Source organism: Nicrophorus vespilloides, unplaced genomic scaffold (genome assembly GCF_001412225.1).
Source record: "Nicrophorus vespilloides isolate i.1.1-1 unplaced genomic scaffold, Nicve_v1.0, whole genome shotgun sequence".
Lineage (NCBI taxonomy): Eukaryota > Metazoa > Arthropoda > Insecta > Coleoptera > Silphidae > Nicrophorus > Nicrophorus vespilloides.
Genome location: NW_017097470.1, coordinates 19,176 through 47,171, shown reverse-complemented (window position 1 = coordinate 47,171; position 27,996 = coordinate 19,176). Strand labels below are relative to the sequence as shown.

At 29.1% G+C, this 27,996-nt stretch overlaps 1 protein-coding gene across 4 annotated transcripts in view; it reads right to left on the bottom strand.

Moving 5' to 3' along the window:
- Positions 1-27,996, bottom strand: part of LOC108560193 (beta-glucuronidase-like) — a 36,922-nt gene that overhangs the window by 6,658 nt on the left and 2,268 nt on the right. The window contains exon 1 of one of the 4 annotated variants that reach the window (XM_017917646.1): positions 16,103-16,257. The exons of 1 other annotated variant lie outside the window; for it this stretch is intronic. Coding sequence is in view for 1 of the 3 variants with exons in the window: in XM_017917645.1 (XP_017773134.1) it covers positions 4-123 (120 nt within the window). In the remaining 2 variants the exon portion in view is untranslated. Of the gene's footprint in view, positions 1-3; positions 429-16,102; positions 16,258-27,996 lie in introns of those variants that run through there. 2 more of the 4 variants (XM_017917645.1, XM_017917647.1) reach the window with 2 other exon arrangements.

Sequence of the window (27,996 nt, the reverse complement as noted above, 5' to 3'; positions counted from 1 at the left end):
TACCTTTTTTTTTGTATTATTTTTGGAGCAGTTGATGGTCGATGCTGCTGCTTCTGAGGCTGTTATCAATGTAATTTTTGCAGCGAGGAGCGCGTGTATAATGATGGGTTTCATGGGTAACATAGCTGTCGGTGATGTGCGCTAATCTAGATAATGATATGTGATTAGGTGGCGATAGTTGGGCTATGCCCAATGGGTCAATACGTCGATAATTGATACACGCAGTGAGCTCACTCTCCTTCTCTCTGTTTCTTTTAAAGTTTTTTTTTTGTCGCCGGAAGCGAGTAAAAAGATGGACGTGAACCAAACAACATCCGTCCGGTCAATGCACTTTTAATTTGAAAAGAGCGATAATCCCTTTCGCCTCTCTATCTGACATTGCACGCGCATTAATAAACTGCATCGAATGACCCATAAGCAAAGCAAAGCAAAAGCAAAAGCGAAGCGAGACACCCATCACAATCCAGCAGCATCAACAAAGAAGTTTAGGAAGAGGACACGAAGAGTAAACACACAAAAACGCGGCCTTCGGGGCTGAATTCAGACGGCGTGCAATTTCAAGTCTCTCGCTCTCCACTTGAAAAATATTTATTCCGAATGTCGAGTGAGCGAGGAGGAAGATGCTTGTGCTCTGTGCCTGACTATGATGATGATGATGAAGGGAAGAGTGAAAAAGCAGTAAAAAAAAAAGTAAATAAATAAATAAATGAGAGGAATAAAGAAGCGGCGGGCGGAAAAACGCCATTAAACTCGTTTGAACGGACGATAAATAAATTAATTGAAGCGAAATTGACTGGACATTCACTTATCAACGTCGCCGCCCACGCATCGGAAATTAGTGGAAAAAAAAGGTCAAGATAAGTGTGTCCGGGGAAAGGAAGCAAAATGTATAAAAATCTCGTATGGGAGATTACGGGACGCGCGCAGAGCGATGCAAGAAAAATTCTTTGTCTATGTCAAGTATAATGGAAATGAGTGATTCTGTTTCATTGAGCTCTGTAAACAATTTATGAGATTTATAAGAACTACTAGTTTTGATTACCTTGTTAAAATCTAAATGGAGACATAATATTGGAATTAGTTTTGTTTGTTTATTAATGCTGTTAACAATTTTCGGACGAGTGGCGGATATATCCGCCATATCCTTTATTTTACTTATGCTAAATTGCATACAAGGCCACTATGACGCAGCCATCGATTCTTAGTTCTAAGCGAGGAGCAATAGAAACAAGCTCCACTGTTACATTGAGCTATCTAAACAATTGATTAGATTTATAAGAACTACTAGTTTTGATTACCTTGTTAAAATCTGAATGGAGACTTAATATTGGAATTAGTTTTGTTTGTTTAGTAATGCTGTTAATAATTTTCGGACGAGTGGCGGATATATCCGCCATATCCTTTATTTTGCTTATGCTAAATTGCATACAAGGCCACTATGACGCAGTCATCGATTCTTAGTTCTAAGCGAGGAGCAATGAAAACAAGCTTCACTCTTACATTGAGCTATCTAAACAATTAGTTAGATTTATAAGAAGAATTGATTACCTTGTTAAAATATAAGTAGTTGGGCAGAAAAACCTGTGGTCAATAACCCTTTTAATCAGTTGACTTTTTATATATATATATTGATTTTGTTTTTTATTACTATAAGAAGAGACATACTATTGGATTTGTTTGTTAATAATTTTCGGACGAGTGGCGGATATATCCGTCACGTCCTTTATTTTGCTTATGCAATTGTATACAAGGCTACTATGATATCGAATCTTAGTTCAAAGCGAGGCGCCACTAGTATTTTTAGACAGAAACATAAAAGCTTTGACATTATTGAGTTTCAAAGAAAAAAAAAATTAAAAAAACTATTTTTAAAATTCTCCCATCAGCAAAGGGTTAAAAGTTGATCAAGACTAGTTCTGACTAGAATATTGTCAAAAGAAAAACAAAGCTTTTGTGATTAAACTCGCACAGTGCGGGTAATTATTGATTGTTTAATAATTTAATAGTTTTTTCAAACTTTTTATGTAATTTAAGCTAATTTATACTTTTTTTGTAATTTCTATGAAAGACTGAAATTTGAATTACTTATTACCATTTTCACATAATTAAAAATGAATTTTAACAATAACTTTTAATGATTTCGTTAAAACAAAATTCTCAAATATGAACATTGATTGTTTAATTAATATTCAGTTTATTGGTTAATTTATTTATCATATATTAACATATTTTCAATATTTCAAGTCAACTTGTTGATTAAAAGAAATTATGGATATCGTGCATTAGTTTTTAAGAACGTAACCAGCTTTACTAAAGTTATCTAATGCTTTGTTAGAATACTACCAACATTAATAAGGATGCAAGGATGTATTCCTAACCGAGTTATGAACGCTAACGTTTATAAGAACGCTATTCATGTTGCTGAGAATGGTATCCGGGTTACTAAGGACGCATTCGGGTTGCTAAGGACGCTTCGAACGTTGCCGAGTCCTCGTTACTACTAAGGACGCTAACCAGGTTGCTAAGGATGCTAACCAGGTTGCTAAGGACGCTAACCAGGTTGCTAAGGACGCTAACCAGGTTGCTAAGGACTCTTTAAAAGGTTGCTAAGGACGCTTTAAAAGTTTGCTAAGGACGCTTCCAACGTTGCTAAGGACGCTTCCAACGTTGTTAAGGACGCTTCCAACGTTGCTAAGGACGCTTCCAACGTTGTTAACACATTGACGACGGCATGATAATGGTTGCCAATGACGCCGTATGGTTGCTAAAGACGCTTTAATAGTTGCTAAGAACGCCGTATATTCTGGGGGCAGACAACCCGAAAAGCGCCGTCCTTAACGTGTTAAGGACGCTTCCAACGTTGCTAAGAACGCTTCTAACATTGACAAAAAGACTTCTAACGTTGCTAAGGACGCTGCCAACGTTGCTAATGACACTAAATAAGTTACTGCGAACGCTTTCAGCAAGGCTAAGGACGTGCTGAAAGTGCATGTAAAACATTGATGAACGCAAAAACGTTGAGATGCATTTGTGGATTGAGCAAGCGTGAAGGGTACGGGCCAACAGCATTCTGCAAATTGCTCGAATTACTGGAGTGCCGCCTCCGGAGGTTCGCTCGCGCCCATCCTCCGGGGACTCTTCGTGATCTCAATTGAAAAATTGCACGTAGCATTCATTACACGGCCACATAGATTATGATCATCGCCGGTAATTTGCCATTTTAATTCGCCCGGCAATTTGCGTTCGCAGATCCAAGTTCAAGAAACCAAATCAATGCTGAATGCATTAAAGATGACAGCTCGCAGAGCACCACGTTTCACACAGAACAACAAACATAAAAAGGACGATGAGCGCTCGTATACCGTACGTAATGTGTAGAGTAGTTCTTGTATTCTAGTGCACACTATAAATCTCTCTTTGCTCAGCTTTTTTTGTTTTGTTTTTCATTTCTTCACTTTTTACTCGTCGTTGGTTTTGAAAATAACATTAATACCAATAACATGGCATGATCTCACGCACAACACATTGAGTTATTATTAAATACACGACTTTTTTTTACGCACATCTCATCCAATTGAAAACTCAGTTATTATTCCATGCAACGTGCATTTAAATAAACGACAAGTTTCTTCATTTACCAATTACAACAATAAAAACATTTTCTTTTGCAGATTTTATAATACTATTCATTACCAGTTGAGTCAGCGAGAACAAACATTTTCTTTTATTATTAATAAACTCTATCACCTTTGTTTCAAAGAAAGAACAAAGAATTACCGCAAACAGATAACGCAGAACTCGTATGGGAAAAAACACGATTCCGAGCAAAAAGAGAGAAAAAAAAAGAAATACAATTCCAATTTAATTCATAAAAACTACAATGAGTAAATCAGAATTACTACAACTTATTATCAAAAGACATTCTGAAAATTACTCGAAATTGTTGCAATATTGAAAATACTTATGGAATTCCACTCGAAAACGTAAATAAAGACGAACTCATATAAATATATTTGCATTTAAGAAGATTAAATAAAAAAAAGAAAAGAGATTGTTGGCCTTCGAGACAGGTTTCAGGTTTAAAATTCAATTATTATATCAATGAGATAAAACGGTTTTAACTGAACGTTCGTGAGATGAGAAAAAAAAACGCAACAAAGAGCTGTTAATTGTACAAAGAAACTAGTTTAATCATAGGATGTGAGCAATATTGATACAAATACGTTGAATCATGAAGGCATTGTTCAAATAAAGATATTTTTTAATGATTTGAAGAAGAAATAATAACGAATCCCATATTATTATTATTGTTACATTCTTATTACTTAATGTGCAATTAATTAGGTCATATTTTCTTTGTCGTTAATGTAATAGTTTTGTCTGGTAGACCACATGTTGGTTACCATCATCCAGTTTCTTTGTAAAAAAGAATATTCAAGTTTTTCTTTTTGTCAATGGAATGAATTCGTTGTAAGCTTTGTTCATTCACGTTCGATGGAAACAATGACTGTTACCTACAAGGAATCGGATCCTCGATAAATATGGAAATATCCCCATTCATTCATCAATTTTCATAATTTCATTTTGTAAATTTCTATAATTTCTCCATATTATCATCGTTTACTTGAATATAATCTGTAAATAAATAGAGTTTAATGAATAGAAAAAGTTTTCAAATTATAAAATTAATAACATTTCTGTACTTTTTTTTATATAATGCGTTTTCAAATTATCATTTTTTTATAGTATATTCATAAGAATGTAATGAATCGTCAAAGTTTTACGAAAATAAAAACATGAATGAATGAGTGGTGAAAGGTGAATCATTAAGAATTAAGAGAAAGGACTAATGTTATTACATTGAATAAAACAGTTTGGATTTTGTAAAAAAACGATCAATAATTATCTAATAAAGTATTAATAATAAATGTAATTCGTATTTTCTTCCTTAATATTAGAAAATTAGATTAATTAATATAAATTTGTTAATGTTCATTAAAAAGATGAAACTTTAAATTTTATAAACAAATTATTTTAAATTATTAGATAATATTTGTATTAAATTAGTTTGCAGAAATCTTGTTGTTAATTAGGATAAATAGAGTTTAATGAATAGAAAATGTTTTCAAATTATAAAATTAATAACATTTCTGTACTTTTTTTTTATATAATGCGTTTTCAAATTATCATTTTTTTATAGTAAATTCATAATAATGTAATGAATCGTCAAAGTTTTACGAAAAGAAAAACATGAATGAATGAGTGAAATGTGAATCATTAAGAATTAAGTGAAAGGATTAATGTTATTACATTGAATAAAACAGTTTGGATTTTGTAAAAAAACGATCAATAATTATCTAATAAAGTATTAATAATAAATGTAATTCGTATTTTCCTCCTTAATATTAGAAAATTAGATTAATTAAGATAAAACATTAAATTTTATATATAAATTATGTTGAATTATTATATAATATTTGTATTAAATGAATTTGCAGAAATCTTGTTGTTAATTAGGATAAATCCGTTGCTCGATTATAAAAAAGAAAATGTTTGAAAGAAAAAACAAGAGTTTTGTGAAACCTATACGAAATTTAGTCATTAGCTCTAAAGGCTCAGATCAAATTACCATTGCTTGAATACAAACATTTGTTCCACGAAACCGTATATCCTCGAATCCATATTTGTTTGTTTTCGTTTCGTTTCTGTCTCCCGGTTAAACCGATTTTGGCAGTCCGAAACGAATTTCGAAATGCAACTCGAATCTTATCAAGCAAAAAAATATATTTATTTCGAAGCGTTTTCCATAACCGATTACAAAAGCAAGCAGTGCATCGTTACGTAAAAAAAAAAACATAAGTCACGGGTGGCCGAGCATATGACCCGCATATGTAAAATCAACAAAAAAAAATAATAACAACCACAACAAGTTAAAAAAAGCAGTATTAAATCCGTTGATCGTGCTTTAACGATATAGAAGAACTGTCCATGTTTGCTATACGCAATAGTGTCTATGCATTATACATGCATAACCGTTAGCAAAATCCCCGTAACTAATAAAGCTTACGTTTCTCGAATAGGATTTATTTCGTAAGTTTCGTTTTTTTTTTCATCAAGTATTTATTTTCGTGTGTTTTTTTTTTAAACTTAGATACGCTTGTCAGAATTGTGATTCATCTATCTGGCGGATAAAGATATTACAATTTCGATTTCAATTTAAATTTTCTGTGAGCGATAAAATGCGGTTTAACGAAATGACCCAAAAAGAAAGAAGAAAAAAAAAATACTGAAATCAACGTCAAGTCAACGACTCTTGCCCAACGCTCCTCTAACATGAAAAATCACAGCGCAATACCATAATTTATTACAGGGAATTAACGTTCCGAAAACAGTAATAAACTTACGTCCCATTAAGATGCCGTATATAGGAAACTCCAATCCCGAATTTATTGGTCACAACAAGGTCCCTATCTCTATTCTCTACTCTTCAAATACACTTAAAGATTTAATATATTTACAGTTTGGATTTATAATTATTAATGTGTTGTCAAAAAAAAATTAAATTAATCAAATAATAACACCTCACTCGATAAGTCCGTGGAGCCTTTATAAAAAAAATCATATGATTTTTAGGAAGTACCAACCTTCAGACGATGCCTGTCAAAATTTCATGGCAATCTGACGTTTAGTTCACAAGTTACAGTGATTTTCAGTGACGCTAATTTTTCAAAAAAAATGGAAAAATCTGAATTTCATGTGTTGATAAAACATTACTTCTTGATGTGAAAAAATACCGTTGAAGCAAAGCAATGGCTTGATAAGTGTTATGGGGACTCTTCTCCGTCGAAACAAATGATAGAGAAGTGGTTTGCTGATTTTAAAGGTGGTCGTACAGACACAAATGATGGTGAACGCTCTGGTCACCCAAATTCGGCAATTGTTGAAGAAAACATAAAAAAGTCCACAAAATGGTTTTGGCCGATCTTAAATTGATGTTGCGTGAGATAGTTGACAGTGCAGTGTATTCACCAATTTGCATGAACATTTGATGATGAGAAAGCTTTGTTCGAAGTGGGTACCGCATTCAAGCTCAAAGTGGACCAAAAACAACGAGTTGATGATAATTTTGAGCTGTTCAAGCGAAATAAAAAGTACTTTTTCATGCGGTATGTAACAATGGATGAAACCTGGATCCACCACTACACTTAAGAGTCAAATCAGTCGTCAGCTGAGTGGGCAGCAAAGGGTAAAAGCCGTAATTTAAGGCTAAAGATAAATCGTTCTACAAGAAAGGTACCGAAATGTTAGAGAAGTGTTGGAATGAATGTATCACTCTTGAATATTGCCCAAAAGATGTTGTTTTATTGGTCATCCTACGAACTTATTGAGTGAGGTGTTATATTGGAGATGGTTGTTTGATTTATATAATATTCTAAATATAATAGGAAAAAATCATTAAACTAATGGTGGAAGAAATATTCCTTAATTTTGTTTCTTCTCAAAGTTATTTAAAACCAAAATAGTAACGCTTCTTTTATGACTATTTTCATTAATGCAAAATATTTTGCGTTATACCAAACAAAATTTGTAAATTAACCCAATAATATAATAGAAATAATCAATATTATGTTCCAAAAATAATTGGAAAGTTTAAATAAAGTATTGAAAAACATAATAACGTTTCTTTTATAATATTTAATTATTAAATGTTAACGTATTCTACCTTAAACCAATCGATATTATTCAAAGATTTAAGAATGTATTTATATTATATAATGGAAATTAACACTTGTAAGAGAAATGTTCAAATGTTTATGACAATTTTCATTATTGTATAACATTTTGTGTTATACAAAAATAAATTTGTAAATTAACCCAATAATATAATAGAAATGACTACTTAATCAATATTATGTTCCAAAAACAATTGGAAAGTTTAAATAAAGTATTGAAAAAAAAAATTTTTTTTCGTTTAAAAATTATTTAGAAACAAAATAATAACGTTTCTTTTATAATCTTTTAATTATTAAATTTTAAAGTATTCTACCTTATTATTATTTCCTCAATTACAGAAATTTCCAACAATTTTTCTATTTGGAAACAGCCGAAACTATTTTTTTTAATATTTGCAGTTGATTATTCAAATCCTCCAAAAATTATAATAGCAATGAATTTCTCAAATGAAAATTCGATAAAAAAACGTTTTTGGTCAAATTCATTCTTCATCTTTTGCTGTAGAAAAATGTTAATTTCCTTTAGATGTATCAAAATCTACAAAATATTTCTTTAATTCTGCATCTTTTTAATCGTTTTTTTTTCTTTTCAACCAGATTTTCTCAATTCCAGAAATTTTTAACAATTTTTTTATTTAAATACAGCCGAAACTACTACTTTTTTGCCGTTGATTTTACAAATTACAACTAATCATTTCTGGATTATTTCTTTGAGTTTTGAACGACTCTTTATATGAAATATTTGATTCTAAATCTCTTTTTATCTTTTTTAATTAATTATTAATATTTTATTAATGATTAATGCTACAATTACTAAAAATAAGTGTAATAATTCCACTTATTTTTAGTAATTGTAGCATTAATCAAATTTACACTTTATTTATTTTAATAAATAATAATCATTTCCGAAAAATGTTTACCTGCACGATTTCGCTTAAAGCGATTAAAATCTTGTAGATATTCCTGGATGATTATCGATTCCATTAGCTGGATTCTTATTAGTATGAATCAACATCGCCAAAGCTCGAAGCTAATAATAATATATTGATATCTCCTCTACATGGTTCCAATACCAATAGACAATAGCACAGAAATAACGTAATTCTTGGAATAAAATAAATATGTCCCAAACAATTTATAACAAGTACAAACTAGAAATTAGTGTGCAGCAACTGTACGCATTTGAAGTTCAACAGCGTCACGAACGCAGGAAACGCTGTACGTTTGTATAGTCGTGTTGCAATAATTATTGTTGCAATTTGCTGAAATGTTAAGCGATTAGAAAATTAAATAAACATTTCGCGAGTGATTGAATTCGAACGATCTAATCGCGCCGGCTTATAATGAACCGCAGCAGCTTTGTAGTCCACTTAAATCCATTTGGATCAATAGCAAATAGTTGTGAGTGCGTTAGGAAAGCAAATATCTATTTCACAAATAAATCGAAGCTTGTATACGTTTCAATATCAAACGAGATTTTAATTGATTCATTATTTATTAATTACAATTTACAAAATTTATTAGTCTAAAGATTTTATGTCCAATTGTTGATTATTATCCTAAAAATTTTATATAATTGTCTATTATTAGAGTTTGGTAGACTAATATTGATACTAATGGATTTATACGTCAATTGGATTAGTTTTTCTTTTTCCTAGATAAACTCATTTTCGAACATTTTGATAATACAACAAAATTATTAAATCTTTGAATAATTTCAATGCTTTAATTTCTGTAATTGAAAAAATCTGGTATAAAGATATTATGAAAATGAAAAATGATTGAAAATATGCAGAATTAAAAGAAATATTTTCTAGATTTTGATACATTTAAAGGAAATTAACATTTTTCTACAGAAAAAGATGAAGACATGAATGTAACAAAAAAAAAATATTTTTTCCAATTTTCCAATTTGAAAAATCAACTACAAATATTAAAAAAATTGTAGTTTTGGCTGTTTCTAAATAGAAAAAGTGTTAGAAATTTCTGAAATTGAGAAAATGTTATGAAGATTTAACTATTGAAGATGATTAAAAATATCTTTTTTTTTAAACAATTTTATTAATAAAGTACTGAATTATTGAAATTAGAGAACAAATAGAAAAAAAACAAACTTCGTAAGAAAAATTATAAAAAAAAATAAAATAATCAAAAAAAAACAAGATTTTTAACGTCTGATTATTCGTCTCAATTTCGTTACAATTTGCTCGATTTATTTACTAATGTTTCAAATTTCAGTAATGACAATGAAATTTAAACAGAAGTTACTTACAAATAAAATGGTTAAGAAATATATGAACAATTCATTAAACATCTTAAACTAAATTTATATTCCTGTAGTTTGTAGCGAAGATTATAGGTTTTTAAAATTGTTAAGTCATATTTATTCAATCCTGTTGCCCTTATCTCTAAAAGGTTGTGGATGATTGACAGATCGTCTAAATAAGTTAAGAGCACTTAATTGAAAACTCTCAAAATCTTCAACAAAAGTAAACAAACTAATAGCCAAATAATCTTTGAATTTATAGTTAATTACAATAATTTATAGAATTTACGTTAAAACTGAAGTATTTTCAAACTGTAATGAAGCGTTGAGGTTTCCTCTTGAGAATACATGGGAAGATTAAAGATTATTAAAGCATTAGAAGACACGAACTGGGATGGGCGAAGGGGCGGAAACCCACATCCCGACGACAAAAGGATAGGTTCCATTATTAGTGTACCATGAAGAGGAAAGTTGGCGAGCGCGCACCTCGCTCATCCTACCATCCAACCTAATGAATGCCTTCGCCTCTACTTTTACACTCTTATTTACCATTCTTTTAGACGATAACACCACCGCCTTCCACCTGAACACACAAAACAAAAATCCGTACGCAATTCTTTGTCCAAATCACCTGCAATAAAACATCGCCACGCTGAAGCACTACGTTCCCCAAAGATAATGGTATTTTTTTACGAGGGTGACTCTCTTATTGCAGCTCGTAAATTACCGATAACTTATTGATAAAAAAAATAAACCTTCTCCATTCCCACTTCGTCAAGCCTCTCTGACATATATAAACTAATTTCTCAATGCTCTGTTTATGGTTGTGCCTTTTACCAACCGGAGAGGCCTTCAGAGTGAAGAATTCAGATTGCAAACTTTATTTCAATTCGATGTAAATAAATATTTACGTTCGAAGAATGATATTGGTTTGGTAAAACGGAGCCGTAAATTTATGGTTCAGAGTTAATTGTGACATTAATACAAGGAAAAAATTACCCTCTCTGAAATTTATTGCGAAAGGCAATAACCGTCGTCGTCGTGTGTGTTTCGACGAGATCCTTGATCCTCGGGCATCGCAAGTAAACGAGGAAACGCAGCGTTCTATAAATAGCGTAAAGCTCTCGTTGATTAATTAACAATTAACCGGACAGTTGGGCGGTGGTATCGATCTTCAAGGATCCCGCAGGAACGTAAAGTAAACAAACGCTTTCTTATTTATTTGTAAAGGCGGAGCACGATAATAACGGAGCAAAAATTCTTCAATAATTTATTTAATAATGTTAATAAAACGTTGTCTCTGCAACTAAAAGCAATTTCGTTATTTATATACCGCTGCTGCTTCTCGTTTTTCGAAAACCGGGTGCGAATTATGATTTACCTTTTTCTCTTCTCTTTTCGGTTTTTTTTTGTTTTGTTTTGATGGAATTTCTCCGCTCGAAGATTTTCGTTTTGCTTTGTTTTTTTGGCAAATTTAAACTCCGCATGAGATTATTTATGCCATCCTCCCTTGCATCATTACAAGATCGAGAAACTTAAGGAATTTTGTTTCATTTTCGTTTGTTTTTATACATCGAATTTTATAAAATACACAATCCCGACCCGACTTCTATTAATCATATATTTAATTTGACGCAAAACAACAATTTTATTATGAGTTACCTGACCAACTTTTATAGTGTAATTTGAATAGATACGAATTTCGTGGTTTGCCAATTTTCATATACATCTTATGGAAAGAACTCAAATGTCGTAACATATGTTACTTTAAAAATGTTGCTTAAACTTATGAAAAGGTGAGTTTTAAGAATAACAAAAAAAATTGGACTTTACTTATAAAATTCTAATTCTAATATTTTACGACTATTTATGACAAGTATTATTGAATTCCTAAGTAATTTAAGTTGGTACACTTGTCAAAAGTTTATTAAAAAATAAATTGTCGTCAATCGAAAAATCATGACAAATCAGACACAAATTCAAACTGCGTACTTTGTATACAAAATACGGTTGATTTCGTTCTTCGACAGACTACAAATATATGAAATAAAACAGTTATTATATTGTTATTGCAAAGAGTAAAAGTTCTTGGAATTTTCTGATCATTAATAATACAACAAATAATGAATCATATGTAATAACGTATATGCGTGAAATCGATAAAACACAGTTAGTTTTATTGTTATCGCAGAATAATGTCTAGACTATAGACATCAAACATGATAATCGATACGAAGTTGGAATTAGGAAAGAAAATAAAAAATAGTTAATTTTGGAACTTCTCAGATAAACAATTTACGAGTAAAATAATCGAAGTTTAACGAAAATACTGGAAAGGAATTTTGTGGCAATCTGGAAAATGTTTAAGAAAATGGGGATGTTTACAAATATGCGTCAGAAACTGAAGATTTTTATAATTATAATTATTAGGAAAACTGAATATTTTTATAAATGTGTTTAAGAAATTTTAAATTTTTGCAAAACTATTCCAGAAATTGTAGATTTTTACAAATATTTTTAAGAAAATGAAGATATTTGCAGAGTTGTTTAGAAATGAATATGTATAAGAAATTGTAGATTTTTACAAATATGTTTAAGAAAGTGAAGATTTTTGCAAATATGTTTAAGAAATTGAAGAATTTTACAAATATGTTTAAGAAATTGAAGATTTTTGCAAATATGTTTAAGAAATTGAAGAATTTTACAAATAATCGCCAGAAACTGAAGATTTTTACAAATATGTTTAAGAAATTGAAGATTTTTGCAAATATGTTTAAAAAATTGAAAATTAAACAAATATTTTTATACAAAATTTAAACTAAAGATTTTTGTAAATATGCATCAGAAACTTAAGATTTTTACAAATGTGTATTAAAAAAATGAAGACATTTGCAAATTTTTTTAAGAAACTGAAAATGTTTGCAAATATGTTTAAGAAATTGAAAATTATACAAATATTTTTATACAGAATTGGAGATTTTTATAAATATGTATAAAAAAATGATGATATTTTGCAAGAAATTGAAGAATTTTTGCAAGTACTTATAAGAAACTGAAAAAACTTTCAAAAAAATACCAGAAACTGAAGATTTTTACAATTATTTATAAGAAAATGAAGATATTTTCAAATTTGTTTAAGAAACTGAAATTGTTGGCAAATATATTTTAGAAACTAAAGATTTTTACAAATACGTTTAAGAAACTGAAGATTTTTGTAAGTATGTTAAAGAAATTGAAGAATTTTACAAATTTGTATAAGAAATTGAAGATTTTTACAAATATGCATAAGAAATTGAAGATATTTGTAAATTCTTTAAAAAACTGAAATTTTTTACAAATATGTTTAAGAAATTGAAGAGTTTTACAAATATGTTCTGAAGTTGAAAAATATTACAAAATTATATAAAAAATTGAAGTTTTTTACAAATATATCTAAGAAACTGTAGATTTTTGCAAATGTGTTTAAGAAACTGCAGATCTTTACAAATATGTTTAAGAAGCTGAAGATTTTTGCAAATATGTTGAAAAAAATAAAGATTTTTTCAAATAAGTTTAAGATATTAAAAATAAATTCAAATATTAATAAGGAAATATGATTAAGAAACAAATTTTATTTAGAGTCTTTTCCTCAATCAAATTAATCAGCATTAAATTTAAACTTATTCTTCTGCACGATTTTAATGACATCTCTCAACAACTTAATGAAAAAAAAATAAACTACAAATTTATTAATATTCAACAAAATGTGTTTCTGAAGTTTGAATTGAGTATAATTTATTACAAAATTATGAACTATGGCTCATTTGGTTCAATTCCAAGAAAAACATTGATTGGTTATGAATAAAAAAAAAACAGGACATTGCAGCCTATTTAAGTTTACTACTTTTACGTGATCAAATCTTCATTGTCCACACACTGAATCACGATAGAATTATAGCCGGTGCGTCACTCCGATGTTAAATCAATGCATGTCGCACTAAAAGGCGCCATTAACTTCGATGTTTTCAATTTGCCAGTGCTTTTTCACTCAACATCAAAATATATTGCGAAATAAAACCATTCACTTTATTCGAATACGAGAACCAAAGTAATGCATTCGTTTATAAAAACAACATGAAAAGTTTTGTGTGAAAAATTGCAAGATCATTATTAATTCTTAAGATAAATTTAGAAATCCTTGATGATTATTACAATTTGTTCACATAATTTAATCTAATTAAATACAAAGATCTGAAAATTATCAAAATGTTTTATAAAAGATTGATGTAATAGAAAAAAGTATAAGTATTGCAATAAATTCGACTCTTTTTATCTTCCCGAAAAAATCATTAATTATTATTTTCGGTTCGATGAAGAATGGTTTTCGAGTTTCATAAAAAAAAAACGAGTTTCGTAATAATGTTTATTCAAATGTTACGGCACTGATGAATAGGCATAGGCTTTCATTATTGTTGCGTGGACGTGGGGGCCTTATTTATGCATCTTCCTGGTTGCATTATTCAATTGAAGAATAAATGTGTTTTCTGGCGACGCTCGATGCGAGCAATATTGAATAACTAATCTCTGAAAATCATTGAAAGCCTCAATATTCCATATCGACAAACGCATTTTCAAAAAGTATAATATACAAAGCACGAGCTAAGCTTTGATTCTCGTAGTGACAGTGAATTTCATCAACTGAAGACATAATTGATGGGAAATAAGTTTCAAATATTTGATTGATGATTTTTATGGAAATAACAGTTAGAAATTACGTTTGTTCCTCTCGCAATAATTAATGTATGCTGTAGTTTTGTTTTTGGGTCATATTTCACGAAGATAGCGAACGGTGGTAATCTGAGAACGAAAGGCACGTATGCATCATTTCGAAAGCATAATATCGGCGAGGACACGATAGGAAAAGGAATAACAATCGTTTTTCGATCATCCTTTATATTCGTATCTATGTTTGGACAATTCGTGCGTTTCGGAACCGAATGAGCAGACACGCAAAAACACGTGAGAAACGATTGATAACATCACATTCCTATTTGGCAAATTGAGTTTGTTTGAGAAACTCTGGCCGATAAACACAGAAAACAAACATAGATTTTTTTTTTATCTCTGATGATATATTTTTTTATATGTTTTTTTTGTTGTCAATCATTATAATTAATTACCGAGAATAATTAAACGCAATTTGAATCGTTTATTTGTGCATCTATTTATACTCATTATCTACTTTTTCTTTGAAATCGACAAAAACCGACAACGAAAAGATACATTTCTTCATTAATTCATTGCAACTTTGTCACAGTTTTATATATTTGTTGTAAGTATTTGAAGTGAATAAAGATTAATTTATATTCAATATATCTTTAATAAATAAATCCACAAATTTTGATTTTTTTTTTCTATTTTGTTATATTTTGAAAGATCCGACAAAAAATCGACAATTTTTTGAACGATTTATATGTACAAAAATGTTACGTTTGCATAAAAATAATTGATAATATTGATAAATTTTATAAAACTGAACAGTGAATATAATAAAAAAAAGTGTATTTTCAAAATTATTCCGAGATCGACAAATTTTGATTTTTTTACGAAATCAAATCAATTGAGTATACAAATGTTGCATTTCGACAAAACACAGACAAATTTATTGGACGTTTTATAAGTATAAAAATGTTGCGTTTGCAGAAAAATAATTGATAATATTGACAAATTTTATAAAACTGAACAGTCTGAATAAAATAAAAGAAGTGCATTTTCAATATGTTTATTGAAAATATTATAATTGAAGAAAATAATGGAGATTAAAAAAGTTTTATTTTCAATATTTTTATTAAAATTAATTAATATTATATCAAAATTATTCCACGAAATCGACAAATTTTGATTTTTTTTACGAAATCAAATCAATTGAGTATAAAAATGTTGCATTTCGACAAAAAAAAAACCGACAAATATTATTTTTGTTAAACAAAATGAAACGTTTTAGAAATATTTAAAAAAAAAATGTTGCGTGTGTAGTAAAATGATTGATAATAATATTGTGGCTTGTGAAAAGAATGGGAATTTCGCAAACGACCATGCATTTATATAATAAACATTTACTCACATTCCGTCGAGTTGAAACCCCCAGAACACCTTATAGGGAACGACACTTTCGCAACGGCAAAGGTTACTTTCGACTCGCCGCACTTTTGCTGATAATAATTACAGAATCATTGCCATACATTAATTGATTCGTAATAACGCGCTTAACAATTTTCACGTCCGTTGGGAAATGCTAACTAAATCCAATGGGTAAATGTTATGTGGGAAACCTTTCTCCTGCTTGCTTTAATTCTGCACGCCTTGCGGATAAGATTAGTGTAGTTGTGTTTATGGGATCATACGTGCCCTCTTATGCAACATTTCGTAAAGAGATTTCGCACGCAATCGCATATCATTCAGCATAATCAAATTATAACTTTCTTCCGAAATCATACTTTTTCAATCTAATCCATTAAATTTTATCAGATTTTTAATTAATTATAATTAAAATTAAGACTAATTAAAAAGTTCATTAATTTTTTAATTTATAAATGATTAAATGCAATAAACGACAAAATCCGACAACAAAAAATTATTATTTTCTGATATGAAGAAATATTTGTAGTAATATTTATTGATTATTTTCTAACTATAAGCAATAATGGATCATACATAAAGCACATCAGACAAAACAGACAAAGACAAGAATCATCAATCATCAGGGATGAATCAGAATGAGTGGGATCACTCCAATCAAATTGCTTTAATTAATAATACTTTTTGTGTACTTCGTTTTCTTGAGACAAGAATAAATGTAAATGTATAATCTTAAGACAGTATTAAAACTACTCTTATATATTGAAGATTATTGAGGATTGAAATGACAATTCTTGTCGGTTTTTGTCAGATTTGTGACTAAACTAAATGATTTAGTTAAAAACTTGCTGCAAATTTTAATTAATTGTTTTTCAATTAATTCATTGAAACTTTGTCACAGTTTTATATATTTGTTGTAAGCATTTGAGGTGAATAAAGATTAATTTACATTCAATATATCTTAAAATGATCACAACAAATCCACAAATTTTGATTTTGACAATGACAATTTTTTGTCGATTCTTGTCGGTTTTTGTCAGATTTGTCACTAAACTAAGTGATTTAGTTAAAAACTTGCTGCAAATTTTACTTAATTATTCTTCATTAATTCATTGAAACTTTATCACAGTTTTATATAATTGTTGTAAGCATTTAAAGTCAATAAAGATTAATGTACTTTCAATATATCTTAAAATAATCACAACAAATCCACAAATTTTGATTTTGACAATGACAATTTTTTGTCGATTCTTGTCGGTTTTTGTCAGATTTGTGACTAAACTAAGTAATTTAGTTAAAAACTTGCTGCAAATTTTAATTAATTGTTCTTCATTAATTCATTGAAACTTTGTCACAGTTTTATATATTTGTTGTAAGCATTTGAAGTGAATAAAGATTAATTTACATTCAATATATCTTAAAAAGATCACAACAAATCCACAAATTTTGATTTTGACAATGACAATTTTTTGTCAATTCTTGTCGGTTTTTGTCAGATTTGTCACTAAACTAAGTGATTTAGTTAAAAACTTGCTGCAAATTTTACTTAATTGTTCTTCATTAATTCATTGAAACTTTGTCACAGTTTTAAATATTTGTTGTAAGCATTTGAAGTGAATAAAGATTAATTTACATTCAATATATCTTAAAATGATCACAACAAATCCACAAATTCTGATTTTGACAATGTTTTGTCAATTCTTGTCGGTTTTTATCAGATTTGTGACTAAACTAAGTGATTTACTTAAAAACTTGCTGCAAATTTTACTTAATTATTCTTCATTAATTCATTGAAACTTTGTCTCAGTTTTATATATTTGTTGAAATGAATAAAGATTAATTTACATTCAATATATCTTAAAATGATCACAACAAATCCACAAATTTTAATTTTGACAATCACAATTTTTTGTCAATTCTTATCGGTTTTTGTCAGATTTGTGACTAAACTAACTGATTTAATTAAAAACTTGCTGCAAATTTTACTTAATTATTCTTCATTAATTCATTGAAACTTTATCACAGTTTTTTTATTTGTTGTAAGCATTTGAAGTGAATAAAGATTAATTTACATTCAATATATCTTAAAAAGATCACAACAAATCCACAAATTTTGATTTTGACAATCACAATTTTTTGTCAATTCTTGTCAGATTTGTGACTAAACTAAGTGATTTAGTTAAAAACTTGCTGCAAATTTTAATTAATTGTTCTTCATTAATTCATTGAAACTTTGTCACAGTTTTATATAATTGTTGTAAGCTTTTGAAGTGAATAAAGATTAATTTACATTCAATATATCTTAAAATGATCACAACAAATCCACAAATTTTGATTTTGTCAATCACAATTTTTTGTCAATTCTTGTCGGTTTTTGTCAGTATTGTCACTAAACTAAGTGATTTAGTTAAAAACTTGCTGCAAATTTTACTTAATTGTTCTTCATTAATTCATTGAAACTTTATCACAGTTTTATATAATTGTTGTAGGCATTTGAAGTGAATAAAGATTAATATACATTAAATATATCTTAAAATGATCACAACAAGTCCACAAATTTTGATTTTGACAATCACATTTTTTTGTCGGTTTTTGTCAGATTTGTGACTAAACTAAGTGATTTAATTAAAAACTTGCTACAAATTTAACTTAATTGTTGTCGAGGTTGTCCATTTTTTTAATAATAAACGAAATAGGTGCGAACAATCCAGGTCATTGGTTCTCTCCATGGTTGTTTCATAGAGAATTTCAATTATGCACCTAGAAAAATTCCCATCTGCACACAAAGGGCCTGCGCTCAAAAAATCGTGACCAGAAGACTAACATTTCTTTTTCTTTTTTCGCCTCCTTAATTTATTTCGCACCTTCCGATCTTAATCTAAGCGGTCGCTTCTTCGTATTCCAACTTTACGCATATTCATTTTTCCCCCGTTTCCTTTCTTCCACGTTATTTTTATATTACATTTTTTTTAATAACATTTATGGAAACTTACGCAAATTGTGGTTTGTTTGCGAGTTAACAAAAGAGGAGCTTAAGGGACGCCGACGACGGTCGACATTGTTGCATCGCGGTTCACACGAGCTTTGGCCAGAAATAAACTCCAGTCTCGGCAATACACTCGAACGTGCCAGTCGTCGTCGTTGCTCCTCGCTATATCCACACGATCCTCGAAAGGCCGTGTCTTGTCAGTCAAATAAAAAATTTAATACAAGAGAAGAGGATCCACGTGCCGCAAACGTACAAGCAAAATCATCGAACAAAAACACCAATAATGGTCAATTTTTCGAATCGCCCGACGCTCGACAACAACCGACAAATGAACAGTGACTTCAATTTTATATCGGTTTAAACAAAACTTCTTTTTTCTTATTCGAACATTTGTTTACAAACAAAAGACACTTTAAACCAATTCTCAAATTCTATTCATTATTAAAAATGAAATGTATTCAAAAGTTTCTATATATTGTGATTAATCTATTATACATATTAGTTATGGTTTCTACGCTTAGGACGAAAAGGGAGTACATAAATAACGATGTGGTAAGTACCAAAAATTTATATATAAAAAAAAACACTTTCTTATTTAATTCTTAAGCATATTCAACTTTCTCTAGTCTAATTACACGAGTTCATACAATAAAACTCGCATAAAGAAATGCTTTATTGTCTTGTAGTTCGATAAGGTCAACGAGCGTACATCTTTCAGCAAATATAGAATAAATAATCGCAATCGTTTCCTCCTATACGATCAACTCAATTCGCAATTTCATAGTTAATCTTCCGCATTTGGTATTTCCTACTTCTCGGAAAGGTAGCAGCAATACCCTTCATCTCATTGTCCTGCAATTTGCAGCAATTCATTAGCAATTGTTGTTGTTGTTTTTGTTTCCTGCACTTTTCCACGACTGCATGATCCTGCGCGTATCCAAAATAAACAAACGCTATCGGTCGTCTTACCTGAACAGCTGAGCACGTCCAAACACTTCAAAACAGACCCAATAATAAATATAATAATACGTACACGTGAAGAAGAAAGAGAAAAAAAAATGAAAGCGGAGAGCCGAGACAACATGAAAATATTATTTTTAGACGATTCATCGGCCTTTCCGGTGCCCTCAGTTGCATTTCATTTGCTTCCAATCTAAATTCAGATTTTAATGTGCTTCAACTTCTTCGTTTTTTTTTTACCACCAGACGATCAATATTTTTTACCAAAGAAATAAAGAAATTGAATAAGAAAACATGCAAATTTCAAATAAATGTAATTATTTTTTTCAATTTTTAATTCATTACTGCTGTTATCTTCATCTGTTTCGTGTTTTGCTTTACGATTCGATCTGAGAAAGATCTACAAGATTGAAGAGATTACATTAAAAAAAAAAGTCCGTCTTCCTTCTTAGCTCTCATTGAATTCGATGTCTTTTGTGACTGTTCCCTCTTCCCTATTTATTTTCGTTCACCCTTGAAGCAATACACTTTTAGAAGCCCCAACTTACTTACGAGCCCCGAAAGATTATATCGTCGCCCTTCAGAGATTTATGCGACTCAAAGAAACAGCAATAAAAAAAAACAGTCAATGTTTATCGTAACGATACAATCAATAAATTACATAATTAAAAGCAATCAATATTTGTCGTTTCCTATAGATATAATCAATACATTACATAATTAAAAGAAAACAGCAATAAAAGTAATCAATATTTCTCGATTCTCAACAAAATTATTTAATTAAAGTAACATTTATTGTTGCTAAAGAAATATTTTAAAACTTTTATGTAATTTATTAGAAATGTTCAAGATTTATGAGACAACTAATATTAATTAATATTTCTCATTTCCTAATGATCTCATTAACAAATTACATAATCTGTTTACATTTTTTAACAAGTTTTTTAATATGTTTATAACTTTTTTGAAGTGATTATTTTTAAATTCAGTGTAAAAATAATGGGGATTTTTTTGATTTTCCTTAATTTTATAAATATTTTGACTGTGGCTTATTGCGAGTGAATATTATTGTCATTGGTTTCCTGTTTCTTAGTCGGATCATCGTCCAAACAGGGAAATTATTACTTACAAAACGTGTCCGACATGAAAATTGGTTTGCAACTGGAAGAGAAGATTTCGTACGAGCGCACGTTTTGCGTCGGTAAACATGCACCTTCTTCTGGTGTGCAGGCAGTATGCATTCAGTGCGTACGCATTCGACTTTAAATATAACTTTGGTAGTCGAACCTTCTTCCTCTTCTTTTCCTCTCTTCAGTTCAAAACAAACAACAGATTAATGAAGCATTTCCACGGCTTTAGTCACGCGTCTCGTGAAAACATCTCCAGTCGTCCGTTGAAATTTCTGCTCGTAATCAATTTGTATCAGACGAACGTCAAATTTGGTAACCTTTCTTCATTCTATATTCCAATTGATCGGTCATGATTTGGTTATACTAGTTAAGATATTCATGGATTTCACAGTTCGAATTGCTTATGCATATTTATTCTGATGCTGAGCGATTTGCATTTTAATCGAAAGGATTTTCTTACGAAAGGAAGCATTTCGTTAGTTTTTGATATGCGTCAATGTCTCCTCGTTGCCTTCCTTCTTGGGGAGGCCCATTGTTCTTCAATGTCTTTAATTGGTTCTCCGGCAACGTTCAGAGTGTGTCATCATTGTCTTCGTCATTAAGCCTATCGTGTCTTCCGTTCACTCCGTGTAATGATTTACATTTCTTTGTTCTATTACTTACAATATCCTCAGAGGAAATAACAGATATTGCATTCATTCAATAATTATCATCTTGAATAAATGGATCTTCAATTTACTTCATAAATAAACATCAATATTATTATTTCAAATCAATATTTTAAATTTACAATTTTGTCTTTAAATTTACTTCATATTTAAACTTTATAATAAAAAATTCCAATTAAAATTTAGAAACAATAAATTTTCAATCAACAACAATGATTTTCTATAATTTTATTATGATGAAAATAACCAAATTTTTAATAAAATTAATTTGTTTGATTCAACAAAAACATTAAACTTTTGAAAACTAATTTATAGTCGATAATTTTCTATATTAAAATTAAACATTTTTTATAGAGATAAATATTTAAAAAAAAATGATTGATAGTTGTTATTATTAATTGTTTACGCAATTAATATAATTTATTTGTTCGAGTTGAGTGGAAGATATTTTGCATTTGATATTATTATTATTATTATATATTTTTTTTCTTTTTCTTTCTCCAGTTTTATCTGACACGACCCATAATTTATGATCTCATAAACAATACGTTTGATAAGTCATTATGTTTCCATGTTAATTGGGTTGCTGAATAATTGCAATAAATAAAATAATGATTATTGTAATAACAAAAAAAATGTATTTACTGATTCAGATTATTATATTGCATCAAAAGGTCATTAACTGAAGTGTTTAGAAAAAAGCATATGAATACTATATCCAATACATATTAAACAAACTTAACATAACAATATAACAAAAAAACACTATTATTTTGAGGACAATGTTTTAGTTATATAATTTTGTAAATAATGAATATTTGACGTTTCCATTTTGTAATATAGAAATTTAACAAAAATAATATTATATTTTAAGAAAATATTAAGTAATAAATGATATTGAAGAATTGAAGAGTTGAAGAATTTCAACTGTTTTCTTTGTAAAGTTTATATTTATAACAATTTTGGTTGAGAAGCTGAAAAAGTTTTGTTGTTTTTGAAGAATTTGAACTTTGAAAAGATTATGTTTATAACAATTTGGTTGATCTGCTGAAAGAATGAAAATGTTTTGTTGTACTTGAAGAATTTGAACTGTTTTTTTTATAAAGTTTATAACAATTTTGGTTGAGAAGCTGAAATAATGAAAAAGTTTTGTTGTTCTTGAAGAATTTGAACTGTTTTTTTACAACGTTTTTGTTAAAAACAATTTTGGTTGAGAAGCTGGAAAAATGAAAAAAATATTGTTGTTGTTGAAGAAATGGAACTGTTTTCTTTATAAAGTTCATAACAATTTCGGTTGAGAAGCTGAAAGACTAAAAATGTTTTGTTGTTGTTTAAGAATTTGAATTGTTTTCTTTACAAAGTTTTTGTTAATAACAATTTTGATTGAGAAGATGAAAGAATGAAAAAAAAAATGTTGTTGTTGATGAAATTGAACTGTTTTCTATATAAAGTTTATAACAATTTTGGTTGAGAAGCTGAAAGAATGAAAAAGTTTTGGTGTTGTTTAAGAATTTTAACTGTTTTCTTTACAAAGTTTTTGTTAATAACAATTTTGGTGGAGAAGCTGAAAGAATGAAAAAGTTTTGGTGTTGTTGAAAAATTTCAACTGTTTTCTTTGTAAAGTTTATATTTATAACAATTTTGGTTGAGCTGCTGAAAGAATGAAAAAGTTTTGTAGTTGTTGAAGAATTTGAACTGTTTTCTTCTAAAGTTTATGTTTATAACAATTTTGGTTGAGAAGCTGAAAGAATGAAAACGTTTTGGTGTTGTTGAAGAATTTGAACTGTTTTCTTTACAAAGTTTATATTTATAACAATTTAGGTTGAGCTGCTGAAAGAATGAAACAGTTTTCTTGTTATTGAAGAATTTGAACTGTTTTCTTTACAAAGTTCTTGTTAATAACACTTTTGATTAAACTGCTGAAAGAATGCAAAAAAAAATTGTAATTAACAAATCTTAATAAAATCAATGATTTATTGAAGGATTTTAACTGTTATAGTTGTGTAACATTAATATAAAGTTTATGGTTGAGCTTCTGAAGAAATGAAAAGGTTTTGTAATTATGTATTTAATGATCGAAATCAAGTTATGCATATGGATTTAAGTATAGGTTTTATAGTTGATGGATATAACAAGGATTTGATATTCAATTTCGTAGACTAAACATGTCTTTTGAAGGTTTATAGTTTCCTTTATATATATTTTATGCAGTTCATTTTTGGTCATCAACAAAACCTGCAATAAATATTAAAACAACATATGACAAACAATTATTTTTTTGTACATTAAACTAATTGAAATATTAATGAAAATTAACAATAATTCTTTGACCTAAATCTAATACTGAAATGAGTCCAAGTATCATGCCTTGAGGTACAACAAAAAAAATGAAATTTTATCCCAAAATTAATTAATTACAGAATTATTGTAATGCAAATTACATTAATTAAAATTTAATCAAATTATTCTCGTTTCTCTTTTTTAAATATCTGAATTGCATTTATGATGCGTGCACGAACGCGATTTAATTTTTACCGATAATAAATCACGCTCTTCCGTGTACTAATTAAATAAATGGATGCGAATTAATTTCAATGAAACATAATACATAACGAAACAAGAAAAAATAATGATTTGCACGAAGTTATTCCTTTTTTTTGTATTTGCAAAACTTATACCTAATTAAGTCGAGTCTATCGATTATAAACGCGAACTTATCAAGTGTGCTGATGCACGTACGCTATTTATGCAAACGAACTTAACGAGTGTATCATATTACACTTTATAATGAACGTTGTAGAAAAAAAAATAATTTAAAAAAAAATCGTAATACAAAATTTTACGTTTTCTTGAGGAATTCTATAGCTTTTACCTTGTTCACTTCACCGAAGCCATTGTTATAAATCCTCTTTGTTATAAACTTTATCACTGAATAAGAAAATATAACAAATTTATTAATAATTAAAATTTTGATTTGTTCACTTTCAAAATTTTATTGATTACTTTAAAAAAAATAGATTTGTTAACTTGCAACTAAATATTTAAGATAAATTGAACAATCCTCGCATATTCGCAAATTTCAAAACAAAACAAAATAATTAAAAATGTATCATTTTGTACAGTTTATTTTCAAAGTATTCGATTAGTCCGGTTTAAAAATTCATGATAGTGAATAAACGCACTATGCGAGGTATTTTAGTATTTGGTAAATAACATCGATTCTTATACGTAACTACACTTAATATGTAGATTATGTTTTTGACTCACTGAAGTAGACTAATTCCTACATGAAACAGACAAACTATTGATTATCACGCACACATTTTTCGTTATTTTTTTTTTAGAGAAGTGGTTTTTCTCGGAGAACGAAATGATTCATCTTAATCCAATCATAGAATGTTTCATAGTTTTTAAATGTTTACACTAATTTCTTAATTTACCAATTAACAATTTATTGCTTCAATTATTATTAAACTGATTAACGCGTTATTGTTGCATGGTAATAGGTCAAAAAGTCAAAGGTCAATGTTTTTGCATAATTAATTAGTGTTTATACATTTGTATTGTAATATTGATCTATTTAATAAGACCTTACATAATCTATTTTTAAGTGAACTAATTACTTATTTTAATACATGTAAATAAGTAACAAATAACATAAATTCAATGTAATTAAGTTGAGTTAATGATACATTTATTTTGTATTCTTATAATTGATATAATTTTGTAAATATTAATAAGTAATAAACTCAATAACTCAATTCAAGACAAATTTTCTTTTCCATTGAAATATTTAAGAAATTCGTACAAAAAAAACTATTATTTTTTAATGAAATTAATTTTAATTATAGTTAAATTAGTATAATAAAATGTTGAATAAATTTTAATCAAAAAAAAACTTAATTCATCTGCTGGAAACATGTAAATAATTATGAAATAAAGAAAAACAATCAATATAATTAATTTTGTGTTATTGCTACATTCCTTTTGTTATATTTATGGGGTAATGACTCTCGCAGTCTCACGTTTTGTTTGTTTACTTTAAGTCTGTCAACGCGATAAAATTTTCATGTAAACAGTGACGAATATTTCAATAAATTCAACATCTTCTCTTCATTTTATTTTATGAATAATATTCAAGTAATAATAAAATTATTATTTGATGAATTATAATTAAATAAAGAGTAGAATTTATTTATGTAATTGAACCTTCGTTACTGAAGAAGGTCCATAGATTCAGTTTTAAATTTTTTTATTGGTTTGTACCCACTCGCGCGTCTCACGGACGCCGCGCGTGTATGGAGAGTTAAGTTTTTTAATAATATGATGTTATTATCGTTTAAAATTTGTTATATGAAATGAGCGGTGACATAACGAAAGAGATGTTTAGATTAGTTAATGAATGACACATGGGACAGAAACATGTTGATACAATTTTGCAGAAAACGGTGTTAAAAAAAAAGTGGTAATTTTCTGCACCTTCGAGTTAAACGAAGTTACGTAAATTGCGGTGTTTGAATCATCCTGGTTTTTACGAATTTTGATAACAACAACAGCAACAAAAAATTAATACCACAGTAGACTTTGGTAACAACCGCAAAAAAAAAAACAATTCGCCGAATTTTTTTAGTGCAAAGGTTTCTTTATCTAAATTAATTTGTAATTAACGGATTAATTTTAGTACCAAAGACTATGGAAAATATAAGTTTAAGGCATGTGTTGTTATAACGTGTTGAATTTAGGCCAGGTTCGTTGGCTTCCTACGTGACACCAATAGCAATCGGCACCGGTTGTACTGAGCAAAAACTACAACAAAATGTGTAACGATAAGGATTTGGTTGGGTGTTGCCTAAGAGCGGAAACTGTTTTGCAACCAGTTAAGACTGTGGGGGGAAAAATTGATATAAATATAGCTCGTTTTGAATTTTAAGTGATGGAAATGAATGGTGCGACTGTGGAGCGCGAGCAAACAGCTGTAGGAGAACTATTCGGAAAATAAGGAATGAGTTTATTATGGGAATGCTGTGGGTTATCTCGAGTCTTCAGCGGAGTTCACTGTCGCAGCCAGTAAATATAAACACCGCATTCACTCCGAGCGTTTTCAATCCTTTTTTTTGTTTTATTCTCTTCTCCACTCTTCTTCTCTACACTTCTCTCATCCGCGCTGCACGAGAGAACTTAGATGAGACTCAAAATGAGATTAATTTGCAAAAACGACTATTCTATTCAGCAATGGCTAAAGATGTTGTGCACCGTATGGCTCCAACTCTGTCCAGTCTCTTGCGCTGTCTTCGATGGCAAATCCGAAAACAATGGAGAACGAAGGAGAACCTCGCAGAACCGATAAATATAAAACGCAAACGGAGAGAAGGAGATTATGAGAGAAGGAAAGAGAGAGAGAGGTAGGGAGACGGTGGGGACAGATTTATAGACGCATTTTGTACCTGAACAAGTCTTCATTGCATGCATGCCCTTGTGCTTAATGCGACAATCTATATAGAGAGAATGAAAGAAACTCGCCATCCGACCAAACCAACCATGTGTCCCGCTTTCGTCTGCGCAGAAACATCCACTTTCCATTAGTTCGGCCTAAATCAATTTCAATTTCTCCGCGGATCAGCGACGAGGAAAACCTCGCACGTTTCATTTTATGAACGCTCCAACTAACTGCACTAACTTCATTAAAAATTCAATTGCAAATACTAATACAGATGCAAACGTTCTATAGTTTAGCAGCTTTCTGTTGAAGCATGTTTTCAAATATTAAAACAGTATTTTAATACATAAAGCTACCTCCACACCACCAGTTATAAACGTCAATTATTAGTACCAATTATCAAATGTAGATGGCAGCACAGTAGCTGTCAATTGAGCAATTGATAATTCAGTATTAAAGCCGAAAGAGCATTCAAATTTCACAAACTAATTTTTTTCATAAATTTAATTGCAATATTTGTACAAAACCTGCAAATAAATGCAATATCTACTATACGTAAAGCTAATAAACTACCCAAATAAACGTCAATTATTAGTATCAATTATTAAATCTAGATGGCAGCACAGTAGCTGTCAATTGAGCAATTGATAATTCAGTATTAAAGCCGAAAGAGCATTCAAATTTCACAAACTAATT